At 44.1% G+C, this 14,919-nt stretch overlaps 1 protein-coding gene across 1 annotated transcript; it reads left to right on the forward strand.

Annotated features, from left to right (window-relative positions):
• Positions 1–11,878: 11,878 nt before the first annotated feature.
• Positions 11,879–12,673, forward strand: LOC132592332 (potassium voltage-gated channel subfamily C member 1-like). The gene is made up of 2 exons (XM_060276041.1): positions 11,879–12,245; positions 12,300–12,673. Exons 1-2 carry the CDS (start codon positions 11,879–11,881, stop codon positions 12,488–12,490), a joined length of 558 nt encoding a protein of 185 aa, XP_060132024.1. The 3' UTR covers positions 12,491–12,673.
• The last annotated feature ends 2,246 nt before the right edge of the window (positions 12,674–14,919 follow it).

A 14,919-nucleotide genomic window follows, 5' to 3' on the forward strand; every position in this document is an offset into this window, starting at 1 on the left:
CATATGGATTCCCCACTTTTCACTACTCACTCCACCACTTTATATAAACTTGATCTCATTTAATAGAAACTGGATATGAATTTAAAATTTAAAGGGTTTTTTTTGGAAAAGTGTTTTAGCACATTGTGTGACATGTGTATATGCTTGTCTAGATTACACACACTGGATAAATTTCAAACACTAGCCCGGATGCTGCAGGGACTACATCTACAGAGGGTTTCAATCCTAGATATTTAGGATTAGCACCCACACCGTAGGTCAGAGGGACCTGAAACCATTTTTGTCAGATTGTGGACAATGTGTTGACAGGTTCACAGCTTCACATGTGTGACATAGGCCATATAACAGCCAACTTCTGGTGGTGTGGGGCTTCTTGTGAAAAGGGAGCAGGGTCACCTGTCACGTTATTTGATGACAAAAAGCAGCCCCTTTCTTCTTCTCCCCCTGCTTATAAGGGAGAGGCGGGTGGCTGCAGCAACACCACCAGGGGGCAAAGTGAGAATGACTTCAGTGGCGCAGAGCAGCGCCTGCTCAGGGTCCCCCCCCCCAAAAAAAAATCTGGAACCACGTCTGCTTCAAGAACAAAAAAATTAACCTTGGAAGCAGATTTTGCTTCACAAGGGAAATTCTGTTGTGACTGTAGGTTTAGTTCTTCCCTATTTAATTCAAAAACGAGCTGAGTTGACAAAGTGTCAGGGCAGCCAAGAGCTGCCAAGCTACTTTGTTTCCTGAGTATATTGAACCCCTGATCATCCAGCAGAACAGTTACAGAGATGTTTGACCTTAAGATGGAATCCCATTAAGACCAACACAACTACTGAACAATGGGGTTGTGTCATTTTCATTCTTAGTGCAAATTTAAGACATACCCCCCCAGAAATGGTCCTGTCTTTCCTCCCCAGCTAATTGGACCCATCCTCCAGCTCTGGCTCCTGGCTTGCAAGAGGCACAAAATCACTACCCCCTTCCCCTAGATCAGCCTCTGGCCTCACTGCCTCTTCTACCCACTCCTTGGAGCCCTGCCAGTCCCTTACATGCTGCCTTGCCGAGGTGTCAGCAAATTACTTTCAATGTAACCTTAAAAATTAAGGTATAGAGACTGCTTGATTAGGACCAGGTATTGCAGATGCTGGGAACCAGTTTGCACATGGGCATCACTTGATTTGCCTTTTCATAATTGCTCAACACTTGATAACTTCTTAGTGGGATGTGAGAATTGTCATTGGAAAATGTTTGAGATCACATGGGTTCATATGAAATTTTGGGATTTGGTGATTAATCTGTTATGGCTCAATTACACATGCAGATAGTGAGCTGATACCGCTGCCCTCATGTGCTGAACATGCATGTCCCATGCTCAGCAATGGCATTACAGCCGGTCTCCATTATGTTACAGTCCTGTTGTGCAAGTGAGTATCCAACCTCCTAATCAAATATGCTGCAGCTGCTACAGGCACTTCTCCCTTTAAAGGCTTCTTGGTGTTGTGAATTCCATCAACTTACCTGAGCTCAACTCATTCTCTCGCTAGCCACAGGACCAATCTCTTCCCTAAATGTAAATATCTTTATTCACCTTGAAATCTCTAATGGTGCTGGATGTGTAAGCACTTATTTTGTAGACCAAGATACGAGATACGCCTGTCACCTTTATCCCCCTGTGCATCAGTGTTCCCAGAGAGTAATTATATCCCCTGTGTGATACCTAGACTAAATACTTGATCAGAATCTAAAGCTATTGTACATGGAGGTGGGTGACACAGCCCTTTCAGACTTTAGCAGTCTCTTCTGCTAATGCAAGGAGGTCTGTTATTGATGATTTGTCATAATTAGATATTGACTTAAGGTACAATGGTTTCACACATTAATTCAAACTAATTGCCCAGTTAAGCACATTGGAACTCTTAGCACATTGTCCATAGTTCCATTCAGCACATATTCCCTGGTATTTGCTAAACCCCTGATTAGTTTTATTTCGACTCTTGTAATCTTTTGTATCAGACTATTGATCATTTCCGTGAGTTTACTCCTTGCCACTTAAAAAGCAATTTCGTCTCTAATGAAAAATGCTGGATCCACAGATATGGGAGAATGAAGGCTTCTGCAGTTAAATCAGGAAAGCAGGACCTGCATGATTCCCTCAGATGTCTCAATGATATCCTTGGAAAGGATGGCTTGAAGCAGGTCCAAACACAAGGAGATAGACCAAGGCTGATCCCACAGGAAACCAGACAAAACATTAAGTCTTCCTAACCAACTGATTAGAATTTTTTTATAAAGTAGAGCAAGCAGGACAATTCAAAAGGCAGGGAAGCAAGCAACCACACAGTGTTTGTCAACACACATTTAACTTCCATGGAGGCAAAATCAGCTAATGAGTTGCCAGCTCCCTATTTTTAGCTAGACTAGATTAGCAGTGCAATGTCTATTCATAAGTAAGCTCCACTGAGTTATACTCCCATTGGTTATAGGTTTGCTGTCAGAGTCTGAAATCCAATGCAAGCATTGCTAACTTACCAATGGGAGTTATTTCTGACAGAGTGAACACTAGGGATCTCATCAGATTCAGACGGTTCCCAAGCTGAAGCAGGTCACTTCATAAAGATTTGGGACTTGTGTGAACTGAAGCAGGATCTCTCCAAAGCACTCCAGACTGAAGCAGGAAGTGGCGCCAGCCCTGTGGAATGCCCTCCCATCAGATGTCAAAGAGATAAACAACTACCTGACATTTAGAAAACATCTGAAAGCAGCCCTGTTTAGAGAAGTTTTTAATGTGTGACATTTTAATGTATTTTAATCTTTGTTGGAAGCTGCCCAGAGTGGCTGGGGAAACCCAGCTGGATGGGCGGCGTACAAATAATTTATTGTTGTTGTTGTTGTTGTTATCAGAAGCAATTTGAGACACTTCAGAGATTCAGCCATTTAAAAAACAACAACACTGCAGATAGTGGGGTTGCAAATATCGAAACATATCATCCCAAGCTTGCCATATAACAAAAACACCAAGGAGAATGACAAATCTAGCTTCTAATCAGAGTGCTTTGGGGGAAGATGTGAGGTAATGCATTATCTTGTTATTTATTTGTATTTTTAGTGTTTTATTGAAGCAATTAAGGTTACATCTATTCCATACATTTAAAGCACATTTAAGGTGCATTGCTTCCCCCAAAGAATCCTGGGAACTGCATTTTACCTTTCAGAGTTAGAATTCCCAACACTCTTAACAAACTACAGTTCTTGGGATTCTTTGAGAGCAGTAATGTTTTTTAAGTGTATGGTGTGGGTCTGATCTAAATATTCCCTCCATCAAAAACAAGATAACATGATTTAAAATACAGGATATAAGAGACAATAAGTCAAAAAATTACATCACAATATACCAAACAATCTAAATACTCTCATCAAAACAAACAATACTACATACAGGTCAAAGATGTTATCACCCATCAGCCTGACAGAAGAAGAAGATCTTCACCGAGCACTGAAATGATGTTGTCTCTTCTGTGCTCTTTGTTCTCTTAGTGGTGCTCGCTTTGGAAAAGTTGAACTTTCCTGTCCTCTGCCACATGCCCAGACATCCATTCCTATAAAATCAGCTTTGCCTTTCATTTCTGTGACTTCTGGTGCTTGAGCAGAACATGAGCCTCAAGCTGTTTCCTCCCTGCTTCATCATAGCTGCCTTGCCCCTGCACCTATCCTGAAACATTGCATACGACTTTCCTAGGGGCACTTTTATGATGTCAGCCATTTCTATGCCAAAATTGTTTCCCACAAAACTACAGGGAGTCAAGCAGTCCCTAGAAGTTCTCCCCTCACTAGGGTTGCCATTCATCCCTAGAATGATGTAATTGCCTCTGCGAACTAACTCCCTCCCATTCCTCTGGACCAACAGGATCACATGATATCACTACAATCCAGGCAGATTGGGTAACTCTTGGAAGGTTGCTCATGAAGGAATATTGTTCCATCTGTCCCAGAACTGGGGTATGAATGCAGACTTTCACCGTCCAAGTTTATCCATTATACCACACTTGCTCGCTTAATCAGTATCACCAATAAGAGACATCTGGACATGCCATAAAAATAAATCTGGACTAACATCTTTTTAAAAAATATAATTCACCACTCCGATGGTAACACTTCCCACTCACAATCAGCTGGAGATTAATCACAAGCAATGACCTATACTGATGAGAATGACTAGTCTTTCCTACTGAAAATGACTCTGGGACGATTCAGCGATTCCAATTGAGCTTGTTTCGTTGTTGGGATGGAAGAATGTTAGCTTTAAAACAAAACAAAAAAGATTTCTCTCTGTGAGAACTTTAGAATACAGATTCAATCTGGATGAAACAAAATAATTTGCAGCCCAAGTATGAGCAGGAGAGCACATGATCTACATGCAAAAAGTCCCAGGTTCAACCTCCAACACGTCAATATAAGGTTGGGGAAATGCTCCAGTTTGAAATTTTGGAGTGATACTCCAATGAAATTAGCGATACTCAGGATGAGGCTAATATTAACGTGCATTCATCATTATATCTCTCCTGGTCATTTGTCTTGAAGACAAAGGTACCCCTTGAAATTCCTCTTGAAGGATCTCTCTCCCTCTCCTCAGAACAACAGCGACCCCAAGAGTTGGTTGGCTACCTCGTTCAAGCAAACAGCTGTAACACAGAAAACTAAACTGTTTGTGCTTTTACCAAGCAAACAGAGCCTTGTTGTTGTTGTTTAGTCGTTTAGTCGTGTCCGACTCTTCGTGACCCCCATGGACCACAGCATGCCAGGCACTCCTGTCTTGCACTGCCTCCCGCAGTTTGGTCAGAGCCTTAGGGGAAAGTAATACCCAAGTGAGTGACTGGATGAGCAGTGTCAGGAGAATAAGGCAGAATGAGAATGTTTTCAGCAGATCCTTTAAAATGATGCTTAACATGAGGAAGATAACTTCTGAAATCTGGATGGACAAAGTGGTTGTCTGTATTAAGCAAAAACCATGCAAGTGTATAGCACATTCTTTTATTTTGAGAGTGCCTTTTTTAATACTTCTCAGAGTGTGCAGGGCAGGCAGAAGGGAGTGGAGGAAGGAGAGAGGCAGATTGATTTTCCATTTATAACCTGCCTTTTTTCTATTGCTCTTAAGACAGCTTTCTGTCCAGCAAGCTGTTTCTGCTAAGATTCCACAACTCTACACCATCATCATTAATCTTTGATGTGGACAATTGTCAAATGCATTTTGTAAATTTAACTGTACTTCATCCATTGGATTTGCCTTATCTGTTTTAACAGCAATATCTTTAAAGACTTGAGTCTTTGGCAGGACACTTGAGTATTACCATTTTTACTGGATTCCTGAAATAATATTGTTACATGTGTCCTGGGTGATAAGAACTCTAGGAGCACATCATGTTTCCTTGGAATGAGGCCACTGGAGGTTTGTAGCATTTTTGTGATGTATGCACACACACACACACACACACACACACACACACACACACACACAGGTCCATGTAGGTGGAGATGCCGCTTAGCTTCAACAGATGTCAGTGCTTTCCATCAATGTTTTGTGGAGGGATATAGCTACCCCACAAATGCTGCTAGCTTCCAGAATCTAAAACTCAGTTTCTCTCTGACTCCATGTCAATCCAAAACGTCTCTTTCTCATCTGCAGACACCACAATGACCTCACTTCCAGCCAAGGGAGGAGGAAAGAAAAGCATGTCCTCTATCATCATGTTGGCTATCACATTTCTGAAGTATCTCTACCTATTTGGCCTCTGTGACAACATATTACCCCTAGTATACAGAATATAGGGAACTTTTTTTTTTTTTAAAGAACAGGATCTGAAGAAGCAGGTCTGAGGTCATGGTGGCTCTTTGCCAGTCAGGGCAGGATGTGCTGGTCCATGGCTTAGTATAAAAAAGCTTCATCTCTTGATAGACCTTTCAGCCAGTTCATGCAGCCAACAGCAGCAGAGCAAGCAGTGAATGGCTAAAGGACACCCCATGCTTCAGAGCTCTGGGAACCCCAGCTAATTTGGTATGGTACCAGTCTGCACACAATCAGCTAAATTCTGTGAACAGTTTTTCTGCAATTGGTTAAAATCAGGGAAATGGGTCAAACATTCATGTTGAATTATTGCATGAAAATCAAAAGTGTTTTGGGGGTTTGTTTGTTTTTTAAGCTGCCCGGAGAATTTTAGCAGTCCTCCTCCAGACTCCAGACTTACAACTATAGAATCAAAGGGTTGGAAGTGACTCCAAGGTCAGTTAGTCCAGCCCCAATCCGATAACAGTGTTCCCCAACCTGATGTCTTCCAAATGTTGTTGGACTACTGGATAGGGCTGGTGGGAACTGTAGTCAAAAAAATATGTAGGGCACCACATTGGGGAAGGCTGTTATAAAACTGTATTTAATCAAAGTATGTGCAGTTTAAAGGTAAAGGGGCCCCTGACCATTAGGTCCAGTCGCGGAAGACTCTGGGGCGGCGCTCATCTTGCTTCACTGGCCGAGGGAGCTGGCATACAGCTTCCGGTTCATGTGGCCAGCATGACTAAGCTGCTTCTGGCGAACCAGAGTAGCGCACGGAAACACTGTTTACCTTCCCGCCAGAGTGGTACCTATTTATCTACTTGCATTTTGACATGCTTTTGAACTGCTAGGTTGGCAGGAGCAGGGACTGAGCAACGGGAGCTCACCCCGTCGCGGGGATTCGAACCGCCGACCTTCTGATCGGCAAGCCCTAGGCTCTGTGGTTTAACCCACAGTGCCACCCGTGTGCATGTGCAGCTTAACATAACCTAATATTATGCAGAGGAGATGTATCCTGTGACTCCCGTCCATCATAAATGTTAGTGCTTTCTAGTGTCTCCCAGTTAAGCTCTATATAGAAATAATAAATTAACACAGCAAAGAAACACAGCAGAGTTTATAATGCATTGTGTCCATTTCACTACTATGGGCTGTAAAATTGAATTTTATGCAATATTACCTGAAATATTAAGACCTTTTATTAGGTTGATAGTATCTCAGTAGTACCTCACATTACAGGACAGAGTACAAGTGACATTATTTCCATAAACCTTAAAGTGTATGATTCCTGGTCCTTTTCTATATTAAATAAAGGCAACCTGATCTCCTTAACATGAATGCATCAGTGAATTTAGAAGGAAGTGGGTAAATGTAGTCATACACCCTTAGTCTGGAGAAGAAATGGGGAACCTTTGGTACTCCAGGTGATGCTGGAAACCTTGACCCAATGGCCAGGGATTATGGGAGTTGTAATTGCAGGTTCTCTATTCCTTCGTATGCAGGGGAATGGATGGATCTACTTCATTGCACTGGCTCCCGGTGGAGTACAGGGTCAGATTTAAGGTGCTGGTTTTGACCTTTAAAGCCCTTCACGGCCTAGGACCCTCATACCTACGGGACCGCCTCTCCCGGTATGCCCTGCGGAGGACCTTAAGGTCCATAAATAGCAATACCCTAGAGGTCCCGGGCCCTAAGGAAGTCAGATTAGCCTCAACCAGAGCCAGGGCCTTTTCAACATTAGCTCCGGCTTGGTGGAACGCTCTGTCTCCTGAGAACAGGGCCCTGCGGGATCTGATTTCTTTCCACAGGGCCTGTAAGACAGAGTTGTTCCACCTGGCATTTGGCCTGGAGCCAACTTGATCCCTTCCACCTCTTTCCTTTATCTGTGATGGAACTCATATTTGGGTTTTTTACCCTGGCTTTTTTCTGGCCCAGGTGGGATCAGTCTGGATAGCTGGCCTGGTGAAGACTTGACATTTTCTTCCCCAAACAGTTTTTGATTTGAGTTTCTATTGAAATGTGGCTGCATTTTAATGTTGTACTGTATTTAATCTTGTTTTTAAGCTGTATTTTAATCAATTGTTTTATATCTGGTGTTAGCTGCCCTGAACCCAGTCTTGTCTGCGGAGGGAGGGGTATAAATATATTATTATTATTATTATTATTATTGTTATTATTTTATTAATTTGCAAAATAGGGGCGTGTTTTGTTTGTTGAAAACATCTACAGATCTTGTTGACCAGGGCACAAACATGCTTCCAGTTAGGAAAATGGATCTATTGCATTTGTTCAGATTGTGGGCTGGTGCCCCATTAGCCATTAAACTATTTGTTGGAAATAAGGCCAACAGATTTCCCAGTGGAACTTACTTCCATCCCACACATATTGTTTTCAGGATCCTGGCCTTAGGTTGACTAATTGGCAATATTTTCAGATTATAACTGGGCTGTGATTTCATAGAATCATAGAGTTGGAAAGACCACAAGGGGCATCCAGTCCAACCCCCTGCCAAGCAGGAAACACCATCAAAGCATTCTTGACATATGCCTGTCAAGCCTCTGCTTAAAGACCTCCAAAGAAGGAGACTCCACCACACTCCTTGGTAGCAAATTCCACTACCAAACAGCTCTTACTGTCAGGAAGTTCTTCCTAATGTTTAGGTGGAATCTTCTTTCTTGTAGTTTGAATCCATTGCTCTGTGGCTGCTTCTCTGGAGCAGCAGAAAACAACCTTTCTCCCTCCTCTGTATGACACCCTTTTATATATTTGAACATGGCTATCATATCACCCCTTAACCTTCTCTTCTCCAGGCTAAAGATACCCAGCTCCCTAAGCCGTTCCTCATAAGGCATTGTTTCCAGGCCTTTGACCATTTTGGTTGCCCTCTTCTGGACACATTCCAGCTTGTCAGTATCCTTCTTGAACTGTGGTGCCCAGAACTGGACACAGTACTCCAGGTGAGGTCTGACCAGAGCAGAATACAGTGGTACTATTACTTCCCTTGATCTGGATGCTATACTCCTATTGATGCAGCCCAGAATTGCATTGGCTTTTTTAGCTGCTGCATCACACTGTTGACTCATGTCAAGTTTGTGGTTTACCAAGACTCCTAGATCCTTTTAACATGTACTGCTCTCAAGCCAGGTGTCTCCCATCCTGTATTTGTGCCTTTCATTTTCATTTTCATTTTTTGCCCAAGTGTAGTACTTTACATTTCTCCCTGTTAAAATTCATCTTGTTTCCTTTGGCCCAGTTGTCTAATGTTATTTTGAAGTGTGATCCTGTCCTCTGGGGTATTAGCCACCTCTCCCAATTTGGTGTCATCTGCAAACTTGTTCAGGATGTCTTCAAGCCTCCACATTTGTAGCCTCCACATTCTTTTCTTGCTCTTTGAAACTTCTCTTGTTTTAAATCGCTATTTAATCACTATTAAAATTCAGTAAGCTTTTTTTTAAAAAAAAGGTTTTAGACCTAGGAACATAAATCATAAAGAATAATACCTAGGAACTCAGGTTTCCAATTCCCCATGGCATCTCAAGAATAATGCTTTCATTTTGAAGTGAAAATGTTTGAAGATGGTTTGAATGTTTGGACACTGAAGATCAAGCAACACATTCACATTGATCTTTTCTTTCAGATGGCCTGATTTCTCTGCCTCTCTTTTAAGCCAGGAAATATGCCTGATCTCTCTTGGCCACTAGTGGAACAGCCATTTCTTTCTGTCTTCCTCCTACATCGCCACTTCTGATGAGAGGGAGCCGATGTCAGAGAAAACGCTCCTTCCCATCTATCTGAAAATGCCTATATTGATTAAAGGGGATGATGGGGAGTGGGATGCGATTTTCACAGGCAACATTCCAAAGGTTGCCGAGTTAATTTCAGATGATGCTTTCTATGGCAAAGGGCTGAGAGGAGCGGCCGCTCCTCTGCCTGTCCCCCCTCCCTCACACACCCCTCCCCAAATTGCCTGAGTGCATCCTTTCACATTGACGAAAGGAGGCTCAAGGCAGTCCTTTCTATGTCTTTCTCGAAATAAAAAGCCAAAGGAAAGCTAGCAAGACCCTGCGCCAGGCCCAGCCCTGCCGTTTCCTGCAGTCCCCACATTAATCTCTGGCAGCAAGGTAGACAATGGCAATCCCAGGCTCCCTCTGGCCTCTCGCTCTTGAGTCTTCCAGAGAGAAGCACCAGGTGGCCCAACACCGGGGTCTTTCCGGTGCCCCCCAAAAAATTCATTCATTCCGAGGGAGAGATCCGAATCGGGACCGCTGCCTTCTCTAGAGCCCCGGGATCTTCTCCAGCTGTGTGACATCCCATTCAGAGGTGAGATCCCCTCCGCCCCCTCCCTCCCTCCCTGGCTGAGAAAATCGCACCCTCCCTTTAGCCGTCTTGCTGTACGTCTCTCTCTCTCTCTCTCTCTCTCTCTCTCTCTCTCTCTCTCTCTCTCTCTCTCTCTCTCTCTCTCTCTCTCTCTCTCTCTCTCTCTCTCTCTCTCTCTCTCTCTCTCTCTCTCTCTGCTTCTGCCTTTCCACTCCAGGTGACACTGGCGCGCGTGTAGCTGCCAGGCGCTGCCTCCCCGCGCTGCATTAGGACCCGGGGAGAACTGCTCTATTCAGAGCCCAGTGCGCCTGCGCGGTGCTGAAGTGTCCGGAGACCGAGCTGGCTGGACGAAGCAGCGAAGAACGGCAAGCGCGGCGGCGGCGGCGAGTTCTCTGGCACCCAGCCTTCCTTCAGCACCACCTGCGAGAGCTCTTGGGCGGCGGGCGCGAGGGAGGGAGGAGCAGACAGAGAGAGACGCGCTGGTTGTCCACCTCCCTCGGCACAATCCACCTGAGGCTTCCCCAAGCTGCCTGGATCGCCTGCTCGCCTTAGCCCGACACGTAGGGAAAGAGGAATAAAGACCCCCGTTCCTGATCCCTTTTTGCCTGCCCACCTCCCTTTCAACCCCTCTCCCCGCCTTTCCATCCATCCCCAGTGGAAGCCTCCCTTCAAGGGAAGCGCTACTAGTCAAGGGCTGCGAAGCGCTGTCCATTTCAGCACCACGCTGCCCTAAGCAAAGGCGAGCCCACGTCGCGTGCCTAAGTCACCGCTGGTGGCGGGGAAGGTGGGGGGCGATCCGGCCAAAGCTCAGGAGCCGAAGGCGCCTTTCGAGCGGCTGCAAAGTGTGATCGGCATCAACAAGGAGGGAACCGAAGAAGAAGCGAAGATTGAAGGCGACGCTTACGGATTTGGTGGTCTTTTGTTTGAATCGGAGAGCTACATCTGGAGAATTGTCAGCTATATCTATCTCTCTCTATATTCCATTGCTGATTTGTTATTGCTACGTCGTTATCACCATCCATTTAGTTGCTGGTTGTGGTTTTTCACAACCCTGCCTAAATATTAGGATTGCTACGTGTTGAGCTCTTCCTAGCAGCCACCTCTTGCTCCTGCCTCTGCTCCTAGGACACCAGTACAGAACGATTTTTGTTTTACAAACATCAGCATCTTCAAGAGATTGGGTTTGATTGCTGCAGCTGGGCATTGGTATCTGCCCACTTTCTTCCTCCCACCTTATTTGTGTATGCGTATGTGTGTGTTGTGTTGTGGACCCCTTACTCCACTGCCTCCAGCCTCTTGTTGCATGCCCCTGCCACCACCAATCTTCCCCACTGAACCCGCCTTGTAGGTCAGCTATGTCCCACTAGATTTATTAATTCATACATCTTAACGGAGGAAGCAACCCCCCCTTCCCCACTCTGACACTCACCCCTACCTACCCAACCATATCTCACAATCACTGCTCTTGGATATCCAGCATATTCTAATTTTAAATTATGCTTGTATGAGTTTTAATTTGCCAGCAAAGAACCCAAATCTGCCATCATTAACTTTCACTGGTACTCTTGACTTTGCCTCTGTGGGAGTGAAGGGTATAAGAGGCCAAGACCAGTGGATGCCCTTGATAGAGGCACCTCTTCCCCACATAGGAAAGGTATCAAATTATTGATTGCAGATGAGCAGACGCCCCCTTATGTGCTTGTTGTGTGTTGTGCTTGTTTGTATGAGTCCACGACATGCCTAATAAGAGACGAGATGGGCCAGGGCGATGAGAGCGATCGCATTGTGATCAATGTGGGAGGGACCAGGCATCAGACTTACCGCAGCACCTTACGCACCTTGCCCGGCACTCGATTGGCCTGGATCGCAGAGCCGGATGCCCACAGTCACTTTGACTATGACCCCCGCACAGATGAGTTCTTCTTTGACCGGCACCCAGGTGTCTTTGCCCATATCCTGAACTACTACCGCACAGGTAAGCTGCACTGCCCAGCAGATGTCTGTGGACCTCTATATGAGGAGGAGCTGGCCTTCTGGGGCATCGATGAAACCGATGTGGAGCCCTGTTGTTGGATGACCTACAGGCAGCACCGTGATGCTGAAGAGGCCCTTGACAGTTTTGGTGGGGCACCTCTGGATAATAGTGCTGATGATGGAGATGCAGATGGCACTGGAGACTCAGGTGATGGTGAGGAGGAGCTGGAGATGACTAAACGCCTGGCACTCAGTGATTCTCCAGATGGAAGGCCTGGGGGCTTTTGGAAGAGGTGGCAGCCCCGTATCTGGGCACTATTTGAGGATCCCTATTCCTCCAGATATGCAAGGGTAAGCCAAACAACCGGCACTCAGAATACCTTATTTACATAAACTCTAAGAGGGTTTTTAACTCGGTGCTGTTCACCAGTTCCTGGTTGCATTTCATGTGCTGCAAACCATGCAGGGCCTCTCCACTTAAGGGCAGGTAAGGGAAGCCACGTGCCTTTTAAGGCTGGCACCACATGAGTGAAGGCAGCGCTTCAGAACAAGGGCAGATACAAGGGCATAACACACCAGGAGGAGATTGAACCTTATACAGTAACAAAGACCCAATATTGCAATCCATTTTAAGTAGACATCTTATGATAGTCACCCAAGTAATTGCCTGAGCAATATTTTGTAGTCAAATTTCTCTACTGAGTTACCTACCATTTTTCTCAACAAAGTGAAGAGGTATTCATTACTACAGCCACTTGACTGAAGGCTTGTATGATGGGTTTTTTGATTGAGCTGAATGGCATTTTATTTTATCTGATTTCCAACCCAAAGGCCAGATATGATGCTCCAGGTTCAGTCTTCACTTTAGCAATTGCATTTCTTTATTAAACTGAGGTGACTCATATCAAGACACACATGCAAGGTATATCTTGTTGCAGAGCAGCAGGAAGATTCCTTCTTCCTCATGCCAGCATTTGTAAGCAACAGAAAATGGGTTTTGTGTTCAGCTTATTAATGTGAATGTGAACAAGATGGACAATAGACGTTGAAAAATTGGTCTCTTTGCTGATGGGGTGAAAGATGCTCCTGTGCTAATCTAGGGACAGATTCTGCTCCCTCTGATGTCACCAGCCAAACACACACTGACGTCAGTGGGGACCAGTGAAATGTCATGCAGCTGCTTGTTTGAGCCAGTGGGGAAAATGAAGAGGAAGATTGAATGGGAAAAGTTGCTTCACTTTTCTGAGGTCTTAAGTGGACGGGTGTATGTATGTATGTGTGTTAACAGTATGGTTGCTGTTGTTTCCCCCATCCACTATCATGAATGTTTTATTCCTGAGTGCATGCTTGTGTGGATAGACAAGACAAAAAATGAAAATATATTTGTGTGGGTAGAGAATGCAAAACATGAAGAGATACTTGGGAAATGGTTGTATACATGAGGAGCACCCAATTTGATGACAAACACGAGATGACTTACTGGGCACAGAAAACAAATTTTGTTACTTACTGGAAGCATAAAGCTCAGCACATATCTTAAAATGGAAAATGGTGCCAAGCTGGCAAAGGAATGAATGAGATGTGTAGAGGGAGAGCTTTGGCTTGGCTCTTTTTGATTACTCCTCATTATATACTATTCAGAGATTTCGTACCACATTAGCAAGTTTAATATGTAAAGCTGTGAGTCTTTGCATAGTGTGTAGTAAATATGAATTAAATATTTGCTAGATCATAAAATAATGGTGTTCTTGAGCAGCAACACTTGGATCCCAGTGATATTTTGCAAGGGGACATGAAACTGTAGAGAAGGTCAAATAGTTGTTTTTTTCAGACATATCCTGCTGGCTTTCTCTAAGAAAGAGTAATATGAACACAAACTGGATTTGAGATGGAGTCTCCCCTCTTCCCCCATAGATACTGAATTACACACAGACTAGGACCAGGCATGTTATGTCCCAGCTGGCATTGTGCAGAGCAAAGATCCTATATTTGAAGAGATGCTGTAGCTTAGTGGCTGAAGCACATGCTTTTCGTTCTGAAAGTGGAATTTGTGGCACCTCTGGTTAAAATGGTTTCAGGCAGCAGAGCTGTGAAAGACATCCTGGAGATCCACTGCTAGTCAGGGCAAAACACATTGCTGAGCTAGTTGTATCAATGGCCTCTTGCTCAGGCTTCATCTGACCATAGGGGCAAAACCCCTAGAAAGCACCTGTGGGCTGTAATTCGTGGTTTTGGTGTGACTTGTTATCGATTCTGGTAATGAACAATCATGCATTCTATTTATAACTACCTCTGTCGAAAGATATAGCTGGATAATTTTTGTTCTCTTAATTTGTTTCTTTTACAGTCCATTTTTAGCTGGGTTTTTGATATGGGTATGTGGGGTGTATTAAGTCTTTGGATTGCATTTGCCGCTGTCCACTCCAAAAGCTGTTGCAAATGGCTAATTTTCCTTTAATTCATGACCTTATATGCAGGTTTTGCATTGTCTATAAGGTGTAAGACAACATGCAGGCATTTAATTTAAAAAAGGCTTTCTGTTTAATATGTTCATAGCTATTAATGGATATATTAGCAGACCTTCAGCACCTAATAATGCAAATAGAAACTAATGGATGTGTATATGAAGGAGTACTCAGATCTGTGCTGTGGTAATCTAATAGAAAACACCACAAAGACCTCAAACTAGCTACAGAAGCCATGAAGAAGAATCAATAGGCTCATTTACATACACACTATTTTTTTAAAAAGTCAATTGCACCAAATAGTGTTCATCTAGGAAAAATGCATGCACAGTTTTAATCAAGAACTGTATAGTTCTA

Source organism: Zootoca vivipara, chromosome 1 (assembly GCF_963506605.1).
Source record: "Zootoca vivipara chromosome 1, rZooViv1.1, whole genome shotgun sequence".
NCBI lineage: Eukaryota > Metazoa > Chordata > Lepidosauria > Squamata > Lacertidae > Zootoca > Zootoca vivipara.